Source organism: Epinephelus lanceolatus, chromosome 19 (assembly GCF_041903045.1).
Source record: "Epinephelus lanceolatus isolate andai-2023 chromosome 19, ASM4190304v1, whole genome shotgun sequence".
Lineage (NCBI taxonomy): Eukaryota > Metazoa > Chordata > Actinopteri > Perciformes > Serranidae > Epinephelus > Epinephelus lanceolatus.
In genome coordinates, this window is record NC_135752.1 from 15,828,378 (window position 1) to 15,851,872 (window position 23,495).

General features: G+C 39.2%; 1 protein-coding gene across 1 annotated transcript; it reads left to right on the forward strand.

The window, feature by feature from the left end:
• The first annotated feature begins 17,644 nt into the window (after positions 1-17,644).
• On the forward strand, positions 17,645-20,927 carry s1pr3b (sphingosine-1-phosphate receptor 3b). The gene is made up of 2 exons (XM_033646447.2): positions 17,645-17,784; positions 18,242-20,927. The coding sequence occupies exon 2, from the start codon at positions 18,319-18,321 to the stop codon at positions 19,462-19,464; it is 1,146 nt and encodes a 381-aa protein (XP_033502338.1). The 5' UTR covers positions 17,645-17,784; positions 18,242-18,318; the 3' UTR covers positions 19,465-20,927.
• Positions 20,928-23,495: the final 2,568 nt, after the last annotated feature.

Here is a 23,495-nt window from a genome sequence, read left to right on the forward strand (position 1 = left end):
GCTTTTCTTTGGGAGTATTACTTTCAGAAAATTACCGAGTTGTGTGTGTGTGTGTGTGTGTGTGTGTGTGTTTACTCTTATCTTTCTATCTTTGTGAGGACCAATGTGAGATTTGACCTTGATAATGAAGACAGTTTGGAAAGTGAGGACATTTCAGTTGATCTTTACTGGTGAAGACTTGGTTTTATGGTTAAGGGTTGGGGTTACGTATGTAGTTGTAATGGTTAGGGTTAAGACCGTCAGCGAGGAACCCAACAAGAGGATCTAAATAGATTATACTTATATAATAAGGTTATATATTATAACAGATTATAACAGTTTACAGCTATTCTATATTTTAGTTTAGATGAATAACCCAAGAGCAATACAAAAAATAACACCATCCCATTGACCCTTATCACAGCAAATATTCTGACTTAGTAGATAAAACACATTTCAATAAGGATGGGTCAGTTCTGTAAAGTGTGAGAGTGACAGTGAGCCAGCCTGCACAATACCAGCAACCTGGAATCAGCTCACCCAAATGGAATGCAGTTGTTTTTAAAGTCGTCAATTAAACCTGTCCTTTTCTTACAATGACAAGCCAAAGTGTCGGCTGTGAAAAAAGGTCTACTGTCTTGGTTTTGACTGGTAGCCAAATGGTTTTCTGCCCATAGGTACTGAGGAAAGTTTACCCAAGAACTGAGTCGGTACTATATTAAAACCAAATGGGGTCAATTGAACCCCAGTGATTTTTGGTGTGTGGATTTTTTTTTTTACTCTTGCATTCTGCATAAAATTATGCTATACTTCTAAAAAATAATTAATTGGTAAATTAGGGCTGGGCAATATATTATATGTTAGATATCATCTCAGATTTTGGATATCATAATATTGTAAGTGTTATCTTTTACTGGTTTTAAAGGCTGCATTACAGTAAAGTGACTTTACCAACTTAGCATCATTATATCCATATTACTGATGATTATTTATCAAAAGTCTCATTGTGTTAATATTTTGTGAAAGCACCAATAGTCAACCCTACAATATCATTGCAATTTCAGTATTGTGGTGATTGGTCAAAAATATTGTGATTGTTGATTTTCTCCATACTGCCAAGCCCTATGGTCAGTACTACTATATATATATATATATATATATATATACATACATATATATATATATATATATATATATATATATATATATACATATATATGTTTATTGTATTTATTACTAAAAGGAACAAGAGCTAAAGGGGAATCAATACAAATTAACAACTAGCCAAGGTAGGTAATATTGTTTGCTTTATTGTATTTATTTATTTATTTATCTATTTGCATATTTTGTTGTAGCCCACATCAATCTGAGAGTCATTAATATGTACAGTATTTATTTATTTAATGTTTATCTTTCTCAGGACAAGTTTATGGCATGGACTGACACACCACAGCATTTATATCTCGGGATGGGTCTTTCAAATACACACAACTTAACAGAAAAATACAAAACAGCACAAAACACTGATACAATAAATTACTATAGAACTTGGCACAACATTCATTCATGACTGCGTGGTCAATACATTTCTAAACACGAGAAAATGAGTTTAAATGGGTCTTAGTCATGATCCATTTTTATCTCAGGGTGAGGAGTTCCATGCACGGATACCCTGAACAGACAAAGGTGTCCAAGAAGGGCACCTTATAGCTCCCTATACTGTAGATGCCAGAAACCCTGACAAGTACCACCAAGGACTGAGCATCTTAGGAGCCTGGTTATTTAGGCACTTATGGATGAGTTCGTTATTAGCAGTTATAGTTAAATTAACATGTTTAATTTCTTACGAACATGGCAATGGCGGGATCTCATTGGCTTCCTGTCCTGCATTTTAATTGCATGATTACATATCATCTTTTAGAGGTGTGACTGTCAAAGATGCTCATGACCAAGAAGTTACACATCAACTTAAATGTCTATGTTACTATGAAAGGGTGAGTAAAATAAGCTTTGTAGCTCTGTTAAAGTGGATACACTACCTGCCGCATGCTGTACATTGTTCACGCCCACACGACTAAGACCACAGAAGGAGTCAGCTCCTCAGCTGGAGGCTAATAGGTAGGTATTATTTACTGTGATGTTCAGTCGCATGACAGCTGCTGACATTGTGCTGGGGTTAACTCTGTTTTTGTGTCATAAAAAGTACATATGAAATACATATTTGTCATAAATTAATATAAAGACATGAGGAGTGGGGGTAAAATGTTTGAGGATGAGGGACGGACAGAGGGACAGACAGACAGGAAGTCAGTGTCAGTATAAATCACAAGAATTAACTCAAAAAAATCACCATTACAAGGAGGACTTATTTTAAGACATAAAATTAGTCAAGCAAAGTTACATATCAGGATACTGTAACAGTGTACTGTTTGTGAGCTACGTATGACAGAGTACAGCAACAAAATCATTTTAAAGAAGATTCAATTTAAGTACTCAATAAAGTTCAAGGATATTAGGAGCACGGTAAATAGTGCATCATATACATAATATTTTAATGATACAGTAAAGTGGTTCAAAGAGGTTTATCAATGGATCAATAAATAATTTAGACCATGCTGCTCATTCAGTCTCCTTTGATCGCACTGACCTTGAGGCTTTGACTTTTTATAGCTGTATCGATCAAATCTTTATAGTCACATTGTTCACTGTGCTGCAGTTCTGTTATTGTCTGAGAGTTTATTTATCCTCTAAGTGTGTGATGACCCAAAGGCAGGTTTAAGAGCTTTTTTTCCCCTGCATTTGGTTACAACGCTCAACTTGTTTTCAGAACTTATAGTGAAAATTTCACTGGCTGTTCTTCATACAGTGCTCGTCTGTTTCTTTGCCCTGACCTCTAGTGGATAATAGGTGGTACTGTAACTAACCCTGTTTATGTTCTCTAATATTTAAAGGATATCCCAAATTAAATGTTTATCTGAGTATGCACAGTGTGGCATTTCATAAATACAATGAATTTCTAAGACTGATGTTAAAGTGACACATACACATATCTGAATATGAGATTAAATGCAAATGAAAATTTTTTTTTTACCATTTCAAATGGTTTTCCTCCCAGTGGCTCATTAAAGTAATAAAATCTCACTGGCTGTTCGAAACATTCCCTCCATCCTGATACAGCTTTATCCCTCTGGAGGGCGCTAAAGATTTAAGTATGACTCCTACAGAGTGGAAAAAATGGCCCTCACAGTGAAATACTGTACAGTGGGTTTAGAAGGCATTTCAGAGGTACTTAATAATTCATAAGTAGTGTTGAATGAGCCCTAAAACATGTTTTGCAGTTGAAGATGTGTTTCTTTCTTTTCTTATTTTAAAATTCTGGTAAAATAATAGAAAGATTATTGAGGCCCTAAAATAAAGAGACTTTGGTAGAGGCTTTTTGTAGGACAAATATACAGCGCAAGCCACGTCCTTTGATGTGGGGCAGAGATGGTCTTCAGCAGCTGCTTCCTGGTGGTTTCACTTTTTTCTTTTCATGGGGTTTATTGATGTGATGTGCTTGATGTGATTTGATGTCTTGTAGCGATAAACTTTTGTACCTACAATAGTGGAGCGAGCAGTGACTCATGAAATGTCACAGGAAGCAATAGCTTAAATGAAAGTCCTTGTTTTGTTGTTTTATGAATTTAAACTCTTGTGTCAGAATTTCTTTACGTGACAGTTTGCCATCATTCACTGTTTAGGTTTAAGTGTGCAAAGTGTTATTTCGGATGGGTATGAAACCATATATGTTATGGAAATTTATGTAATGTTTTATTCATTTAGTCGCTGTCCCTTCCCTTAACCTTATATAATTAACACTACGCTACAGTAAATGCTTCAATGAACTACTGACAGGAAGTGACTTAACGAATGAAAAAGCACTGACTTGTGGGTGGGTGATACCAAGGCTATTCAAGAGAAGGCTGAGACACGGGGTCAAACATGGGGGGATTGCACATGCGCAGTAAAATCTGGTCTGCACTTCCTCAAAGGCTCAGTAGATGGCGTGAGACTGCAGAATAAGGGGGACGTGCATGCATGTCATTTTCACAGCTTATTATTGGACTGTCACTGGTGGCCTGCGTTGTGGGTGAGAATGACAGAGATGCAATTCCGACAACTTAAGGCAGCTGCCGTCCAAAAGTCCAAGCAGACCGCACCAAGCGCACTCCTTGATCGCCTGAGCGGATCCTGCGCTTTTTATCTAGCACCCCTGCTGTCAACCTCCAGCATCGCAGCTCAAGTTACACTGCGCATGTGCAATCCCCCCATGTTTGACCCCGTGTCTCAGCCTTCTCTTGAATAGCCTTGGGAGATACTCAAGATATTTTGAGGAAGGTTCATTCTCTCATGTCACTATAAGTTCCCTTATGACTCTATTGCAAAATTGTCTTCCTATTTGGCTGCCTATAACTTTTTCCTTCTCAACTCTAATGTCCTGATAGACAGCAAATATTTTAATGAATAGTTCACTGCATATTGTTGAGGGCCAGTTTAATGGTGCCCTGTGTAGTTTTGTTTTCCTAAACAAAAGTTAAGTTTGCCTTCAGTGTTACTCACCAAAATGCACTGTGTGTATCCTTGAGGTCTAACAAATATATGCTGAATGCATTTCCTTCCTTTTTAAAGGCTCCATTAGTTTGCATACATGCTAACTAGCCAGCAGTCTTCTTCTTCACTGCATTTGTTGGCGCATTACTGTGTTTCTTGGTGCTGCATTTCCGCCACCTGTAGACCAGGTATCCTCATGCATGTGCATAAGACAGGCGAAGTGGGGACCCACTACTCAATAGCTTTATTGTAGTCAAAAACACCACAAGCTACCTCTAACAATGCATACTAAAAAATGCAAATTAAGATCTGCTGAAATGAGGAACCCAGTGCACATGACTGATTAAGGTTTTAGAGTTATAAGAGCAGTGTGTAAGATTTAGGGGGATTTAGTAGTGTAGAATTCCTTCAGTGTTCATTGTTCAGAAGGTTTTTACTGGGGGCCCAATTATCCCCAGAAGTCACTTCCTCTCCTAAATAAGGGAACCAGGTGATTTAAACCAGTAAAAATACTGAATAAAGCAGTTTTACATTATAAATCAGTGATTTTTCCCATGCTGTTTAGTATGTTGCAGATGGTCGCTAACCCAGCTCCTGCTAATGTGTGCTCACCTTTTTTCTCTGATAATTTAAGATCAAGACGTTCAGGAGGTTTTTACTGGGAATTATGCCGAACTATTCGCAGAGGTGTCTTCCTTTTCAAAACAAATGAGCCATTTGAATTGAACCAGTAAAAACACAAGTAAAGCAGTTTCACGTTAAAAAGTGTTTTTCCAGTGCTCTCCTCGTGGAAGGACTGTTAACTCCAGTGGCTGACATGAAAACATGAAAACGCAAATGGCTTAGTTAGGGCTCCCCCCTAGTGAGTCCACCAGAAAGGTCATTAGTCAGCAAGATTTCACTGGTTGCTTAGTCACAGAAAAAAAAAGGTTCTCTATTGGGAGCTGTGCCTTGTCAAAATTAAACAAAACCTATATGACAAGACCATGTGGAAATTTAATTTGAAAGGACAGACACAGGAAGTGGCCACACTCAGCAGTCAGACAGGCATCATGTTCATTTACAGAGCTGGTACCTGTGGTTATTACACAGGCTGGTTAATAACATGTCGGGCAGGAAAAATTCTTAGTCAGGGGCAGCCCTAGGCCTTATCTAGAGCCAGTGTTTTGTTCAGCTGTTCTGGACTACTATAGAAAGATGGTAGTGCAATATGGCGATCTTCCAATGTAGATATAAACGCCTCATTCCAAAGTAATTCAATTATTTTCGGGTGATTATGCACCAAAGAAAACATACTTATTACATTAAATTCAATTTCTGCTGATATAACCCCCTAAATTCGACACACTGGACCTTTAAATCACAGTCACTACCAATAGCTCTCCTTCAGTTTAGTAAAAAGTATCTCCCCCCACTACTGTGTTTAACATAAATATTAAAAAGTAAATATTGAATTATAGAATAATATTTAGATTATTACTAAAGAAAAGTCAGGCCAAATTTGTCTCTAATTTGTGACATGAGCCACTACACTTTGCTGTTTACTGTTGTTATCTCACCACAATCAATTTCTAAAAATGACCTTACTGTGAACTGTGTCTGGTGGTCTCAGTTGTCAGTTAGAGCATGTGAGTGTTAGTCAAGGACAGACAGTTTGCTGTGGAAAATTTACACCCACAAGACAAAATATATAAAGTGTGTGCACACACACATGACTTCCTGAACTCAAACCCTCCTGAGATGTGACTTCCTGACCCATTAACCTACAGTCCTGCCTGGGTTCCTCTCTCTGTTTCTACTTAGTCACCACCCTGATGATCCTCCAAGGCCCAAGCTGGTACACACAGCGGTCTCGGCTTTGTGTGGCTATATGTGTGTGTGCGTCGTACTTGCACACACAATGCATTTCTAATGGGACATCCTCTGAGGAAGCTGCGTGACAATGCAGCAACACAATGCAGCTACAAGTTAGACCAGAGGGACTGTTGACGGTAGCATGGTCTGATGTTCTCTGTGGGGTTTCTGAGAGGCTGATGAGGAAACACCTTCAAAACAAAGGGCCTTGGAAAAGCAACAGTTTGTCTGTGACAAGATCTCAAATACAAGGAACAATGTGTGTGACATAACACATGACATAGAAAGCAGCTTATGTACATATACATCAGCCGCTCCGAATTTACTGAGTGCTCCAAATATTTCACTGTTGATGGAAGACTTTATCCTAGTATTATAATTATAATTTAAATAATTTATTTGTATAAAATCATATAGTGGTTATATAAAAAGCGGTCATTAATGAACAGGGAAGTGTGCCTGGGTTGCTTAACTGGTAGATAAATACATAAATGCACCTCAAAGAGCAAAACCTTTCAAACCAGTGAATAACCACATTAGTTTCTATTAACCAAAACTTGAATCAAAATTATAGCAACAGTCTCATGTCATATTAAAGATTTGAGAAAAACCTCCATCTGCACATGGTTACCCTTTATTCTAAGACCTACAATAACAGATTTGGGCCATTTCGGGGCAGCAAAACAAGCTGTAAACACAATACGAAAATAGTATTACCTAAAAAAGCTGATTGAGCGACCTTGTTACCAAACAATTGCACATCCAGCAGATGCCTCACAACACTGTCATTTATTTGGAGTCATGTTTTTGGCCACCTGGCAAATCTAAGTCCAATATTCAGTCTCATTTTAGCTCTGTTTTGGTCTCCACCAACCTCTGAGGGAAATGCTAAAGGCTCCTCTAGCTAGCTGTTAACTTTGTCTGTCTGCTGTTTAGTGCCGAGCAGGTTATGAACAGTGAGCTTTAAGAGAAATCAACAGTTACTATTCCTAGGGTTAGTTTTGAATGGTACATGGTGTACTATAGCAAATTTTAAACAAGCCATAAATCACTTTTCACATATTTACTGTTAAAACCATTGATAGGAAAGTGAACTAGCTTAGATAAAGACTGTCTGCAAGTGTATATGAAATACTTCCTAGAAGTAAATCAAGTTCTTTTGAAAGGAGAAACTGTGTATTTTAACTTCCTGTCTCTTGCGGCTTTCTGACTTGCACGAAAAGGTCCTGGATTATATTAAGACATTAGAGATGCAGCTCTACGTAGGACCTTTCACTGACTAACACATTACCAGAAGTTCATGACAGCAGTTAGGCTACTGCATCTTTCTCAGTTGCAGACAGTTTGTCAGCTGCCTTCTCGGTCTTTTGTTGGTTGGCACCAGACAATCACTGACTCCAGGACAATCACTCTGCAGTCGTCAGTGGCAGACTAAAGTAAAGTGTGTGTCAGTGTGTGTGGTTTAAGAGGGCCAGAGTCAGGAAGGCACCAGTCATATGGCCTCTAATGAAATATGTATACAGTTTGGGGAAAGGGATACACAGCTGGAAGGTTAACTCGCCATTAAAAGTGTCTAAATCTTGACAAAACCCTCAGCACATATGACACAATACGTAGACATCTGCAAGGAACTATCACAATAAAGTGAATGTCTCCACGAGGAATCTGCTTTTATAGTTTATTCATATCTATTTTTAACAATGAAGTGATGGAGCCACAATACCTGACAGTGCTGCGTGAGGTATTGTTCTCTTTCAGGGAACTCGGCCTAATTTTATGGCACGGCTAAAATTGGATTTTTGAGAAAATACAATTGGACATTTTGATCTTCCTGCCCTCCCCCGAGGGCGGCTGAAGACCTCGGAGAAACGCCTAATAAGTTTACATGACATCACCTTGTGTCAGCTCATACAAGTGTACTAACTATAGACTTACTACAATCACTGAATCATTTTTTTTAAATTTACAAGTAATTATTTAAGCAATGGCTTAGTAATGTGTTGAAAAGCATCTGATTATCAGAGTTGGAGGGAATAAACAAACGAAATTGTGTTGTAATGTGGACTGGCACATTTTTCTCTCTGACTGTTGAGCTATAGATACCATAAATCGTTTTACAAACCTGTTGATGCCACATGTGAAAAATATCTTGTGGTAAGTTTCTTTAACCCTTTCATATTTTTTTTAAGTAATGTCCTGTATCTGCAGCAAATGTGGCAAGAAAAACAAAACAATCTGACAGTTTCTTCCCCATTTTTACTTCAAAAGAGGAAATTGATTCCCCCCAAAATTAAGGTGAGTACAAAGATTTAAAACAGCCTATATTATGGTGGCTATGTATTTTTTGGGGAGCCCATTACCTCTTTTGTGGAAAGGGCAAGTGCTGACCTTTGCATCAGGACCACCTGCTTTGTTTCTCCCTTGTTTTCATGGGGATATTTTATATCTCAGGAGCAACAACAGAGCCAACGTCATGCTCAGCTTAACTGCTTTAAAATCTGTGGATATGTGAGGTACATATACCGGCATGCATGCATCCGGCATGTGCATCCATCACCTGGATGCAGAGCAGGAGTTTGTAGTCTAGCCTAATGTACAACTACATTTAATCAGTCAGGCTATAATGGTTTCCTGTACACTTACTATGCAATATAGTAATTTCCAAGCTAACTGAAGAGCAGATTTATTGATCCCATCAACAGGAAGCAAACAAACAGATTGTTTATCCTTCTTGAGAAGCCTAAATCATACTAGTAATATGACTGGCCCTAAATAAAAAGTTATACTGAGTTTAACTGTGTCGCTATGAGACACAAACAAAAATATTGCATAATGTTGAGCAGCAACACCTACCATGCTGTGGCAACACTGCTGTATCCAGTGGACCTAAATGGACATACAAGACACTGATCCAACTAAAATCTACTTTAGATAATCTTATTATATAAAACTAATGTTGTCTGACTAGTGCAGATAAACAATATGAATCTGTTAAATGAGGCTTTTGTCTGGTTTAAAATGTGCTCTTATGGTTTTCACACTAAGAAACTGATGAAAAATGAACAGCAGTGAAGACAGAAACATCGATTTGTAATGCATTTTAAGCCAAGTCAACAATTTTATGCACCTCCCTAGTAATTGCCTGCAACATTATAAGTATTGAAATATTGGTTTTGGTTGGTTTCATGATGATTTTAAAGTTTTGTCATACAAAAACGTTAACGTTCACCCTTTTATTGCTGTTTAAGTAGGTGTACATTAACTGGTTTTGAGCCTTCTGTAACTATGTTTAAACACATAGGTTTTTCTCCTTGGTTACATTGTGGTGATGACACCTACAGATGACATCAGCTTTTTAGTGGGTTAAACTAACAATAGAGTTTCTCCGCATCAGCAAAAGCTGCAGAGGAGTTAAGGTGAAAGTGCAGGTGTAGGTTTGCCACCTACTGCCACGAATTTAGATGATGAGGTTAAAGTGGAGCTGCTTGAATCGCTGCCAAAACTATGAAAATAGAATCCAGGTTTTTGTTTTTTAAATGATTCTCATATATTTATTTTTGTATCATATGCTGGACTATGTTTAGTCTAAGTGATAAACATAATAATGAAAAAGATGAGAGGAGTTGTGGGGAAAAACAACTGAATGAAAGATTAATAAATATATTGCATGTAAGACAGTGATATTTGAGGTTATATATGAACTTTGCCCTCTCCCCCACAGACTCCAGACTTCTCCCTGGTTAATGACAATGTAATAGCAATCCACTCAGCAGTAAGGCAGGCAATGACCAATGACTGCCAGACATCAATACAACAAGCTATGAGTACTGCAGACTTAATGGGCCTGAGAGAGAAAAGCCCGACCTCGTGATAAATGGACTATGGACGATTACGGCACACTTCACATTAACTGTCTGGAAGGCCAATGCAATTGCACTCAACAAAAAGGAAACGGTTTTGCTTCGCTTCCTAATGCAGTTGTGGTGAAGCAGCCTGACTGACAACTTATCAGGGTAAAAAAAAAAATTCTCAACATAAGCAAAAGTCAAGACATTATAAAAATAAACACCAGAGGCTGCATTTACACTAAAGCACTGCTGTAAAAACATTTTGAATGTCATCACTCTATTAAAAAGGTGTTCCTAGGGGTTATCAGTGTTATTGGTTAGAAGACTACTGCTGATATTACCGTACCTTACAACAGTGCTGTGGTTAACATGCAGTTATATTCAGGAAAAGATCATGTTTTGGCTAAAACCACCCATGTTTGGGGGCGTAAACGCTGCTGCAACTGCAGCAGTGTGTTAATAAAAGTCACCTGCGTTTGGGGGCACAACAGCTGCTGGAAATACAGCCATGTGTCGCTAATGAACACCCTGTGTTGTTTTTTGTTGGTGTCAAGCAGTGGTCTGCAGCTTGGCAAGTGCCCAGATGTCACAGCATCCACCATCCCCTCCCTCTTCCGATGACTACGTCGCCGCATATCAACAAACAGAATTAGCAGGAGCCTTCTGACCTATATCAATCATGACGATAACCACTATTTTTGCGTATTTGAGTGATGCATTCAAAAACCACGTATCTGAGTGCAAGAGTTCCCCACATAGCTGCAACAGTAACCCACCATAATTAGAACACTTCTACATGTTGCACACCACAAAATCTTATCTGAGTTTGACCACTTCTCTGTAAGTTCTGCTAAATCAAGATAATGATATTATCTTCATGCAAAAGGGAAATTTTCTTCAACTAAACGTATCAAGTTCTAAAAAGGCTGAAAGGAGCACATACTGCACACAGTACCAAACCAAACAAAAATGTACCATTGTCTGATAAGCTATCAGTTGTGGCTAACGACTTCAGTTTTTGCTGCCTTTTGTGTTTTCAGCTGGGATAGTGCCACAAAAAGCAATTTGTTTTTACTGAGACATCACTGTGTTTCCAGCCATTATTGTGCCACCAAAAGTGGTTGGTTTTTACTGAGACATTGCTGCATTTCCTGCCAGTATTGTGCCACAAAACTGGGTAATCTAAACCTAAACATGACCTTTTTGTTGAAATTGAAATAAATGCATTAGATTAATCAGTGTGCGGCTAGCCATTAACCTTTTTAAAAGTTGCCTCATTAGACAGTGGTACCAGAAGAGAGACTTATTTCAAAATGCTACCTCAGTAAAAATCTACACATGGGAATCTTAAATGTTGGTGTTGGTTTGCATGGTATTATTATAATATAGCCAATATTTTGTTGCCATATGCATGTATGTGGAGGTGAGGAAAATATTATGTGCACTAACATGCAGCAGAGCAGGCAGTAACCTTGGCTGGGAAGCATGCAATTATCACGGAAGCCCTTGAAATGAGTCTAGTACCAAAAAACTGTGGCTTCTGGGTTTTTTTCCATGTTCAGTGTTAAGTGATTTCAGTCCATTACATTTATCCTCATTTGTTAATGTCAGCCAGTTTAAAGTGGATAGTATGTTGAGGAGCCAACGTAGTACTATGAAGTCAGACACATTGGCAGAACCGAAATGAAACCAACTGATTAATATCTGCTCTGGAAACAAATGGAAAATTAAAAGCTCTGCACTTAATGGTGAAAGAACTGGGGGTAAGAGCACTAAATATCCCTGCAGCAAAAGGAAGTGACAGAACTTAAGACCTATTTCTGTTTGTGTGGCCTTCTAAAGTTGGCAGATCCCAGACTAAACTGTGCCACAGCTGAAATTATGCCTCAGTAACGTCTTGAAGGCCTTGTTCTGTTAAGTTGCATGCAAGAGACCGCCGTGCCTAGAAATACTGCCGCCACAAAGCCACAGGGCAGGAGGGGACTGTCCGCCTCAGATTTCTAGCCCAGACTCTCGGGGTGTGTTTTTGCCTCAAAATGGCGGGGGTGAAATTAAAGGCAGGGTTTACATGTAATTGCACATGGATGTGCCCACTGCCCACGGCTTTGACCCCAGCTCCTGTGCTCTAATGAAGGGTTGAGAGATTGAACACGGCAAACCCTGGCAAAGTAATGGCTGCAGTCATGCCGGCCAAATAGATTTTGTAATGTGCTTATAGTACTAAAGCACGGGGCCCTTATCATTATTCTATCCGGCCATTCTCATGTAACCATTAGTTCTCTGCTTTGAATGAGACACTATTATGCTACCACATAAATTGCATTACAATCAATTATGAATGATCTTAGGAGACTTTATACATGTAGGCATTTGTGAGTCTGCACTGGTTTTATATTGCATTAAGATTAATAATGAATATTTTGATATGATCATGCCCTGAGTCAAGTTAGTTAAATGCTTTGTATACAGACAGCAAGCAGATCCTGTACAAAGCTCTGTAAATAAAAAAGATATATATGTCTTTGTGTACTTCAATTTAATGCTACTTAATGCCCAGTACATTTCAGGGCAAATATTACTATTTATTACATCTACACTACCGGTCAAAAGTTTTAGAACACCCCAATTTTTCCAGTTTTTTATTGAAAATTATGCAGTTTAATGTCTCATTGTACTCTGAAATGAAAGCATAGAACAAATAAACAGTTGAGGTCAAAAAAGAAATCATGGAATCAATTTATAAACCAAAATGTATTCTAAACTTTTGACTCATCAAAGTAGCCAACTTTGGCAGATATAACAGCTGAACACACTCGTGGCATTCTTTCTACAATGGAAATCAAATATTCTGCAGAAAGTTCTTCCCAACTCTGTTGTAGAAGTTCCCATAAATGTGTGGCACTTGTAGGTTGCTTTGCTTTCACTCTTCTGTCCAGTTCATCCCAAACCAGCTCGATGGGGTTTAAGTCTGGAGACTGTGCTGGCCACTCCATGTTTTCAAGCTTACCATCTTGTTCTTTTTTCCTGAGGTAGTTCTGGCATAGCTTGGACGTATGTTTTGGGTCATTATCTTGCTGTAGGATGAACCCCTGACCAACTAGGCGCATACCAGAGGGTACTGCATGGCGCTGCAGAATGCTGTGGTAGCCGTTTTGGTTCAGGGTGCCTCTCACTCTGTACAAGTCACCGACCCTAGATCCAGAAAAACAGCCCCAGACCATCACGCTTCCGCCTCCATGTTTGACAGTTGATGTCACACACTGAGGAACCATCCTTTCGCCTACTCGACGGTGTACAAAAATCCTGTGTGATGAACCGAAGATTTCAAACTTTGATTCATCGGTCCATTAACACCTTCCAGTCTTCAGTAGTCCATTGGTGGTGTTTCATGGCCCAGGCAAGCCTCTTCTTCTTATTCTGATGTCTTAGCAATGGCTTTCTTGCTGCAACTTGACCGTTCAAACCTGCAACTCGAAGTCTTCTCTTCACAGTTGAAACTGAGACGTGCTTACTACGACCACTATTAAGCTGTGCTTGAAGCTGTTGTCCTGTGAGCCGCCTATCACGCAAGCTGTTGAAACTTGTCTTCTGATTCTGTTGTGGCTTTGGGTCTGCCAGACCTCTTCCTGTCAGAGTTTCTCCCAGTTTCTGAGTGCCTTTTGATGGTGAAGGAAACTGTACTCACTGACACCTTGACTTTCTTCGCAATTTCTCTGTAGGAAAGCCCTACATTTTTAAGTGTTATGATGGTCTGTCTCTCTTCCATTGTTAATTGCCTTTTTCTTGCCATTTTTATGGTAACACACTACTTTCTGCAGTACAATACTGTTCAAATGATGCTCACAAGGGTATGGTACCACAGTGTGTTCCAACACTGCTTTTATGCAGACAGAGGGGGTTGTAAGTAATCAAGAAAAGGTGGAACACCTGTAGGAATTGGTAGCACCAACTTTCAAGGCTTGATCAACCTCCATTGCTGCAGAACGGCTTTAAGTTGTTAACCCATTTCTTGTTCCCTGAAAAAGGCCTTTTTGTATAATTCTGAAATGTATATTATTTTTCAGTTTTGGGTAACCTTACCCTTTTTTTAAACCTCTAGCAGTTCACTACTTACCTTTGTACCATTTCAAGCTATTGATTGGACTTGAACGGCTTGAATTTCAATAAAAAACTGGAAAAATTGGGGTGTTCTAAAACTTTTGACCGGTAGTGTACTTGACAGCTGTAACATTGGTTATTGGTCGCAGGCTAAGATTTTGTAAACAAAACGTTGTATTCATCCTAACAAATAAAAGATAAAGTAATATAGATAAAAAATATCCAACTGTATATAAAGCAGCACTAGTTAATATTAATTAAATAATGTGAAATATAATAATATAGACTGACAAGGGACATTCTAAAGTGCATTTTGGCTGTACTTTTACTTACTTTGCTTTGTTACTGGATACTTCTACAGTGTGGTATTGCTACTTTCACTCAAATAAAGCATGTGAATACTTCTTCCAACCACTGTCAACGTCACACAGACACTGTAGGCCTATACTGTATAAGGTCCAGCGCAGGCTGTAGTTAAGCAGTGGAAACTTTCCCCGAGGAATGGTTTTACCAGCTGTGAGGCTCTAAGGGAAGGAAGGCTTTATTGTACAGTACTTTCAAATAAGGGGTTGCAGCTTGTAGCTTTATACTTAAATAATATAGGTTTATAATAGCAGGAAATCACACATGGGGTGCATTGATGATTTAGGGGAGACGTACAGCTCCTGATGCTGGAAAATGGCAGCTATAGACAGCTTTAATTACTGTCCTGCTGACAAAGATGACAGGAAAGTTCAGCCACGCTCAAACCAAAAAAGTGGTTGCCTACAAAGTAGTGAGGGTGGTCCTGCAAAAGTGAAAACCCTCCACCCATGCTCCTCTTCAGTAGTCTATGAATACACATAGACATAGACTCACTCTGACCACATATTATGGGTTTCTACTTGCTGATGGTTTCACATTTGGCTCAAAGTTTATGTAAATGCAGATGCGAGCCCCACATCACTGTAGTTTGCTGAAAAACCCAAGGTTTTTCCAACCATGTTCCCGGTCTGTTAATCCAGCTGCCTTTACGTGGACCCACTCTGTGATTGGTCCCAGATTTGCTGTGGGTCCAGAGTAACTATTTGGCTTTCTCCCTGAGATTTTCCCATTGCTGCTGGCACTGTGCGACCTGCAGGAAACGACTGAGAATTGTGACTGTAACAATGCTTATGGACAAATGCCAGACCACAGCTGTTTATTCAACCACACAAAACATTCCTCTGGGTTAATAACCACAGACACTGGAAGAGATCTACTATTTAATGATTTGGTCTGTGACACAGTACAATATGTGCTTAGTTTGGGGAAAATTGCAAGCAGCAAAATGTGTGGAACTGTATAAAGAAAAGCAATAAGATTCTTAGTGTTTGAGTCATATTCACATAGTGCACGGTGCTCATGACTCAATTATTCTTGGTGCAATTTCTGGATTTTTGTTTGGAAATAAAGTTTATTGTTTCAGCCACATTTTGGTCATTTTATGTTTAGTTTCAGTCAGGGAAGTCTAAAAATCTCTGCAGTGTTGATTCCGCTTCATCACATCTCTTTCAAAGAGTCATCATCTGTCTTTCTGCCTCCCAGACTCTCTGAGTCCCTCTCCTTACTGCCAGCCCTGCCCATCCTTCCTGGATATGAGGTCACGACAGAAGGACCAGAACAAAGGATGGACTGCAGTCATCTTAACTTAAACTCTTGCTGCATATTGTATGCTCGCCCTTTCTCTTTTTTTGTCCATGTCAAGCAGGAACGCAGCAGAGAAATTCAGCTATTACTGTTCAGACTATAGGCTTTTGTTACTGTTAGCGCTATTTAAAATGTGTAAAGTAAATCTGCAGGACAGGGCTTTTGTTGCATTGTTGAAATTTGTCCAAACTTTGTACATAATATATTACTGTGCATTTAATTTAGTTACTAGAGAGTATGGAGTTAGTTTTTCAAGTCTTTAATCTAATTCTTATTTAATTGTAATTGTTTTCTTTATTTGCGTGCTTTCTTTCCTTCTTTTAATTACCAGAACACATTTTCTGAATTTTGTCTTGCATACCAAGTAAATTATATTATATATATATATTCATCTATTCCATCCATTAATGTAAGAAAGCTAACATTACTTATATTTTATATGAATCAAACATCCAAGTGAGCTAGTATATTTTAAGATAGCTCGTCTGTTTGAATTATTTTTAGCAGTTAGGGACTGTTCGTTATATATGAGGTGGGAGGGGTGGTGCAAAAAAAAGGGGAGACGTCAAATAATGTTTTAAGCACCGGGGAGGAACTTGTGTTTTCTATTTAGGCTTCGGTGAGGGGTATACACATTTAAATGGTCTTATTTTGTATTTATTTTATAACAGAATTTTAAAGAAAACATGTGGGCGGGTTTAGAAGATATGTTTTCTTTAAAGAATTGCCAAAATGACACCATTTCTCACCATGTATCTCCTGCCATTGTTATTGAGAGGGCTGTGTGACATCAGAGAGCGTAACTGGGAGTACATCAATCTGGTACGAGTTCACGGGTGGTAAGTTATGGGTTTGACTGCCGTTCCAGTGCACTTTCACGCGTAGAAGGTTGTAAAAACACGGGTTACGGGTTGCCTGGAACACACCATAATTTATGGTGGAGGGAGGGTCCTGCATTTTCTGTAAGTCACTGAGGGAGGCTCAGGGGAAAATATAAGTAGCTTTGGGGAGTGTAAAAAAACAAACAAAAAAAAACAACTAAGTGGCACTTGGCCACCCCCTCCTCTGACAACTAACAGTTAAAGAGCATTCCCTTAGCTAATAGCTAACTAGCTAACTTAGCTAACCCTCGGCTAGCACGCTAACATTAGCTAAATTACATTATTCTCACTCACACTCAAAAGCCTTTTAAGCAAAGGAACAAAATTCACTTTTATGAGCCAATTTCTGACTCATATATGTCAAGACAAATGACAAACTTGAGGAGATACAGTTAGCTTAATGCCTGAACAGATATGAAATGCTAACTAGGCTTATTGTTTGTCATTTCCACACAACATAGTGGAAAGGGAATTTAGTTAATATAGAAACTATACTTTTAGGACTCTATAACATATTCCTGAGGGACTTTTAACATGTCTGGGATATTATTACCGCAACATTATGAGTTTCCACATACCTCCTGCTTCATGAATTGAACTGACCCTTCAGCCGTCCCTGCTGCTCCCTGCCCGGGCTGAGGGAGGGGGGAGAGGGGGGAGTGACTTCCAGCCAACCGTCGACATCTCCGGAGTCTAGAGATCAGTAAAAGATGAGAAGCTGCTCTCCTCCGCTGAGCCGAGGGACACGGGACTAAAGTTCAACATTTAACCGAGAAAACACGGAGAGTCGACTACTCAGCAATGAAATGTATGTCTCTCAGTGTGCGGTGCACTTTCAACTAAACTCTGGCTGCGAGCATCCCACGGTAAGTTGTGTTAAAACTGTCATCTGGGGGGAAAGTAAACTGCTCGACTCGGCACAAATCAGCTAATTACATCGAATTTACTGTAAAGTGGAATTAATAATGTCTATTGCATGTGATTGCGACAAAAGATAAATTTAAGTTAATGTATAAAAATCCGAGAAAATGGTTAATTTAAACTTTTAAATGTGTTTCTGGTAGTTTGGGCAATGGTCCAAGGTTCCTTTGTAAACAAACAAACAGCATGTTGTGTGTTTGAAGGTGTAGACTGCATGTTTTAACGGGTATTTCAAGTCTCAAAAACCTCTTTTTTTCCATAGGAATGAAGAAAACTAGATTATTCAGTTAAAATCCATCATATAAAGCCATCAACTTCTGCATTTGATAAATACAATATGTTGAGATATAATTTGGCCACTTCCTGGAATAACACTTAAATTCATCACATCTTCCACTGCAGTTAAACACGGTGGATCTGCTGACACTGGACTCCTTGCTCACTCCTGACATCCAGTGTCAGCAGCTGGTGCTTTGAAGATGATCAACCCTCAGATATACCTGCACTATAACTACACAGGAAAGCTGGACCACCGGCCCAGCGTTGGTGCAAGCCCTGGCACCGTGGACACCAAGACCATCATGTTCCTCATCATATGCAGCTTCATTGTCCTGGAGAACCTCACCGTGCTGGTGGCCATATGGAGAAACCACAGGTTCCACAACCGCATGTACTTCTTCATTGGCAACCTGGCTCTGTGTGACATGCTGGCTGGAGTGGCCTACCTGGTCAACCTGCTCCTGTCAGGAGAGAAGACCCTGCAGCTCTCGACTGCTCTCTGGTTTGTCAGAGAGGGAAGCATGTTTGTAGCACTTGGTGCGTCCATTTTCAGTCTCCTGGCTATTGCTATAGAGCGACACCTGACTATGATCAAAATGAGGCCTTATGATGCCAACAAGAACTACAGAGTGTTTCTGCTCATAGGGACCTGCTGGCTGATCGCCATATGTCTTGGAGCTTTGCCTATCCTGGGCTGGAACTGCCTGGACAACCTCCCTGATTGCTCCATAGTCCTCTCTCTCTATTCCAAGAAGTATGTAGCTTTCTGTATCACAGTTTTCATGGTTTTACTCTTAGCCATGTCAGTCCTTTACGCCCGCATCTACATCCTGGTGAAGTCCAGCAGCCGAAAGGTGAGCAAGCACAGAAACTCAGAGCACGCGATGTCCCTTCTGCGCACTGTCATCATTGTAGTCGGGGTCTTCATCGCGTGCTGGACACCCATCTTCGTCCTGCTCCTGGTGGATGTGGCATGTCAGCAGCGTTGTCCCATCCTTTACAAGGCTGACTGGTTCATTGGACTAGCTGTGCTCAACTCAGCCATGAACCCAATCATTTACACCCTGGCCAGCCGCGAGATGAGACGGGCCTTCCTGGGTCTGGTGTGTGCTGTTTGTTACAAGGGGAAGGCCTCTGTGACTGGCAGCGCTAACAGGCAGTCTCTGGAGCCCAGCCGCAGCAGGAGCAAGTCGTGGAGCAGCCAGAACAACCCCAACCAGAACCATCAGAGCTCCAGGCAGACGGAGCTGGAGAAGGGGCAGGGGACCGGCACGGGCCATGGCGAGGTCTCAGTGGTGGCAGGAGGGGCTGCTCAGGCCGTCATTGAGAGTGACAGGAAAGACTAAATGATTGGAGCAAGATATCTACAGGAGGGAGGTGAGCACTGGTGGACTCAGGAGACCACCTATTTTGGTGCCCCCATGCTTGAACAAACACTGCAGAAGTGTCCTTTCAGATGCCTCTATGGAGGATAAAACATGAGTGCCCTCTAGGGTGACCCTCCAGTGGAGAAAACGCAATAAAGTGCCCTCCAAGGTGGCCTTAAAATTAAGAAAAAATGATGCAGTGCCACACAGGCTGCGCTGGTGCCCTTTTTATTCTCATTTTACCCCTGCCCTTAAGACAGCCTGAGTCCACCACTGAAGGTGAGGGTGATGCTATTGTTTAAGCTCACGGGTTTGTGCAGTGGCCAGAATTGGTGACGAAAAGGAATTTGAGTTGTGACTGAATCAGAGTGAAGGATATCTTAGACTGCAGGGCAGTGGTTTCTCCTTTGTGCTTGATATTGATATATATATGCATCATCCATACTTGGGAAGCGCATTAAAATGGCCACTCTTGGCATTAGACTGACTAATTTATGAGGCCAATTTGTTCAACAAGACAATCAATATCACCTCTTTGTGAAGTACAGGTCATATTTCAGCAGAGGCCAGTGAGAAACACGTATCTCCAGATTTGGTCATTTTATGGTTAAATCGTTTTTAAGAACATTAATCATCTAAAAAACCATTGGATCATCTGAAAAATATGCATCGTCACAAAGCTGGAAAAAGGCAGTTTTTCTTAGCTCATGCAAAGTGGATGTTTCAGAGTACGTGGTTTTCACAGGTCAGTGACAGTTTGCAAATGAATGGTGCTCTAACCCTCTAAAGAAAAAACATTTACCTCCGTGGTTACAGATGTGACCGTCCAAGACAAACAAGACGTGAAAACTCACATGCGATGAATTAAAGTGCAATTAATTTACTGCAAAATGATGTAATGAAGAATGATTGTAGACAATTATTAGTGTAATGACCAACAATTATTTATTATTCAGTGTAGTCTGTTCTGTAATTTTGTATTTACTCAGCATTACTACAGTATACTGTGCAGTTACTGTAATGAAAACTGCATTATAAGTCGTGTATGTATATAAATGAGATAATAGCACATGCTGAACCAGCTATTCTTTTCATTATATAAGAAGCCTCATGTTCAAACTGCATCCATTATCTGTTGTGAATTAATGTAGCTCATGCAGTGCATTCAACATCATTAGTTTTAGATAATACCAGGGCTCCACCTGCTGGTTAACAGTGGTAGTACATGCAAAACATGCTGCATGTACAGTGCAGAATCTTTTCACTGTATGTTTGTTTAATATAATTATTCCAGAAGTAGAAAAGCTTGTATCAACTTAAAAAGCATGAAGCTGGTAAACTGAAGGAAGAGGCATGTGAATGCAGCATGTGAAATAGAAATAGTTTACGACGTGCAGCTATTTAAATGATGCAAAATATTAGCTTTGACACAATAAAAGGTAAAAAACGTGTAAACTGAATAAGGATGATTCACCTGATCACGTCATGTTGCAGTGTCTCCCTCATTCCTTTGGGAAAATTACTTAAAGGGACAGTGTGTGAGATTTAGGGGGATTTAGAGGCATGTAGCAGAGAGGATTGCAGATTGCAACCAGCTAAAACGTCTCCCGGTTAGAATTCCTTTCGTGTTGATTGTTTAGGAGGTTGTTAGCAGAAGCCAAATTATCCACAGAGGTCTCCTCTTCAAATCGGTGTTTCTCCAACTCTGTTCAGCTCTTTGAAGACAGGCCTTAATTTTTTACTGATTTTAACCAGTAAAACTGAAAAGCAGTTTCACTAAAAAAAAAAACAACATGGCGGTGCAACATGGCGAACTCTGTAGACGGTAACCTACTCCATATGATGATACTAACAGCTCATTCTAGGGTATACAAATACATGCCAATTCTTATTTTCATGTGATTATACACTAAAGAAAGCATACTTATTAAATTATATTTGATTTCTGCCAATATATCCTCCTAAATCCTACACACTGAAGCTTTAAAAGTTGACTCGCTTAAATTACAAATACATATATATTATTTTCTCACGTTTGTTGTGGTATCAAGCCTTGCAGGTAGTTTTGATTTTGTATGTCCAGGTCCATCCACTTTGGAGATCTCTGCAGCTACCACAATACAATAGAGGTGAATTAATTTTTGAACGTGTTGCTTACAGCTTTGAACAATAACTTTAAAAATATTCACCTGCAACATCTTTTTCCTGACACAGCATACCTGTTACTCCGAAGATCTCACTGTGAATAGTTCTCATTAGAAGTCTGTTCTGTCCAGGATAATCCAGAATAACAAGAACAGTGTTTATTGATGTATTTTTAAAATCTAGTTTTCAATGCCTTCAGTATGAGTAATTAAATTCCATTCACCTCTATTGTATGGGGATGAAGGCAAAAGTCCCAGAAACAAGTATCTCAAAATCTGAGCTGAAATAAACCAAACCTATCTGCATGACAAAATGTAATTAGAATGCTTAATGCTGCATCTACCATAAACTGAATGTTATTACAGCATACAAGAGAGATTCTACACATTCACGGTTTTATTGCCAACAGTCATACAGAATAATGATAAACCCATACAACCAAAAGATTAAATCTGTAAACATCATTTGGACTTCTTTGTTTTTATTTCCTTTTTTTTTCAACTATACCTGTTCCAAAATAGTGAGTTTCTGTGTGATTCCCTCCGACAAAGATTTTTATTTAGAATCTGGAAATGATACATTTAGAATATATAATAGAGAGGGAGGGAGGGAGGGAGAGAAAGGAGACAGATAGAGAGAGGAAACAGTAGTCTCAAGCAGCAACACGCAGCAGGGCAAAACACAACCTCTAGTGAACAGGCATGCCCCATTGAAGATCAGCTATTGCACTTTGAAGAGAGAGAGAAAGAGAAATAAAAATACCATTTGTACAAATAAAAGGCACATTTTCATCAACAGAAATCTGGAAAGAAGCCATGTTCTTTTTGTGTTCCACTGTGTTTGGTTGTAGAATTTCTTTACGCCTCACAGCTAATCATGTTATCAGAGAGATTCAAGTATGGAGTTGTTTCTGCAATATATATATATATATATATATATATATATATATATTTTTATATATATATATATATATATATATATATATATGCTGTCCTTAACTTTTCTCATTTTGCCAAGGTAATTCGATACCAAATTGTAACCCATTCTTTTAAGGGGTGTGCATAAGAGCGACATCACACCTGTCATAAGCATGGAGTCTGTGTGAGTGTTTATGACTGCAATTATATGTAAATATTTAGCTTTATATGTTAACAGTACATTAAACCAGTGGTTCCCAACCTTTTTCCTTAATGGACTCCTTTTCTATCACTGAGTAAACTGACACACCCTAGCATATTTTATAAATATTTCATATTATATTTAAAGCATAACAATAACATTGCAGGACAAGTGATAAACTGTACAAGTAACCCAAATAGTGAACGCAAAAACTGTAGTACGTTTGTGTAAAATGAGTAATTAGGATGAATTTTGAACTGATTTTTTCCTGTGAAAATTGCCTAAGAGATGAGTTTTCTTATATTTTTTGCAACTATTTGTAGAATTATCTGTATTATGCATTTATTGTTGTTGTTTTGGCCATTGGCTCCTTTTTTGACAAATTCAGCCCCTCCTTTAGCCCTTTGCCTGTTTAGCAAAGAGCGACGGCTCTGTAAATACAGCTTGTATTCAGGTCTTCCCCGTGCCCTTATCCTGTGAGATTTGTTTTTTAAGTTTGTGTCTTGAATGCTGAGCTATAGGTCTGCTTTTTATATTTTCAAAAGTGTTCTTACTCTCCCTAAAGTCAAGTAGACCTCATGACCCCAGTGAGGCTTTGGCGGCCCCTAGTGGGGATTGGGACCCCCACAATTGCAGCAATAATGTGTGGTCATGAGACTATTACGATTTTGTCATGAATATTCTCTTTGACTTCAACTACAGTAGTATAATTTGGATTTGTCATAAAGATGCCATTAAGTTATAAT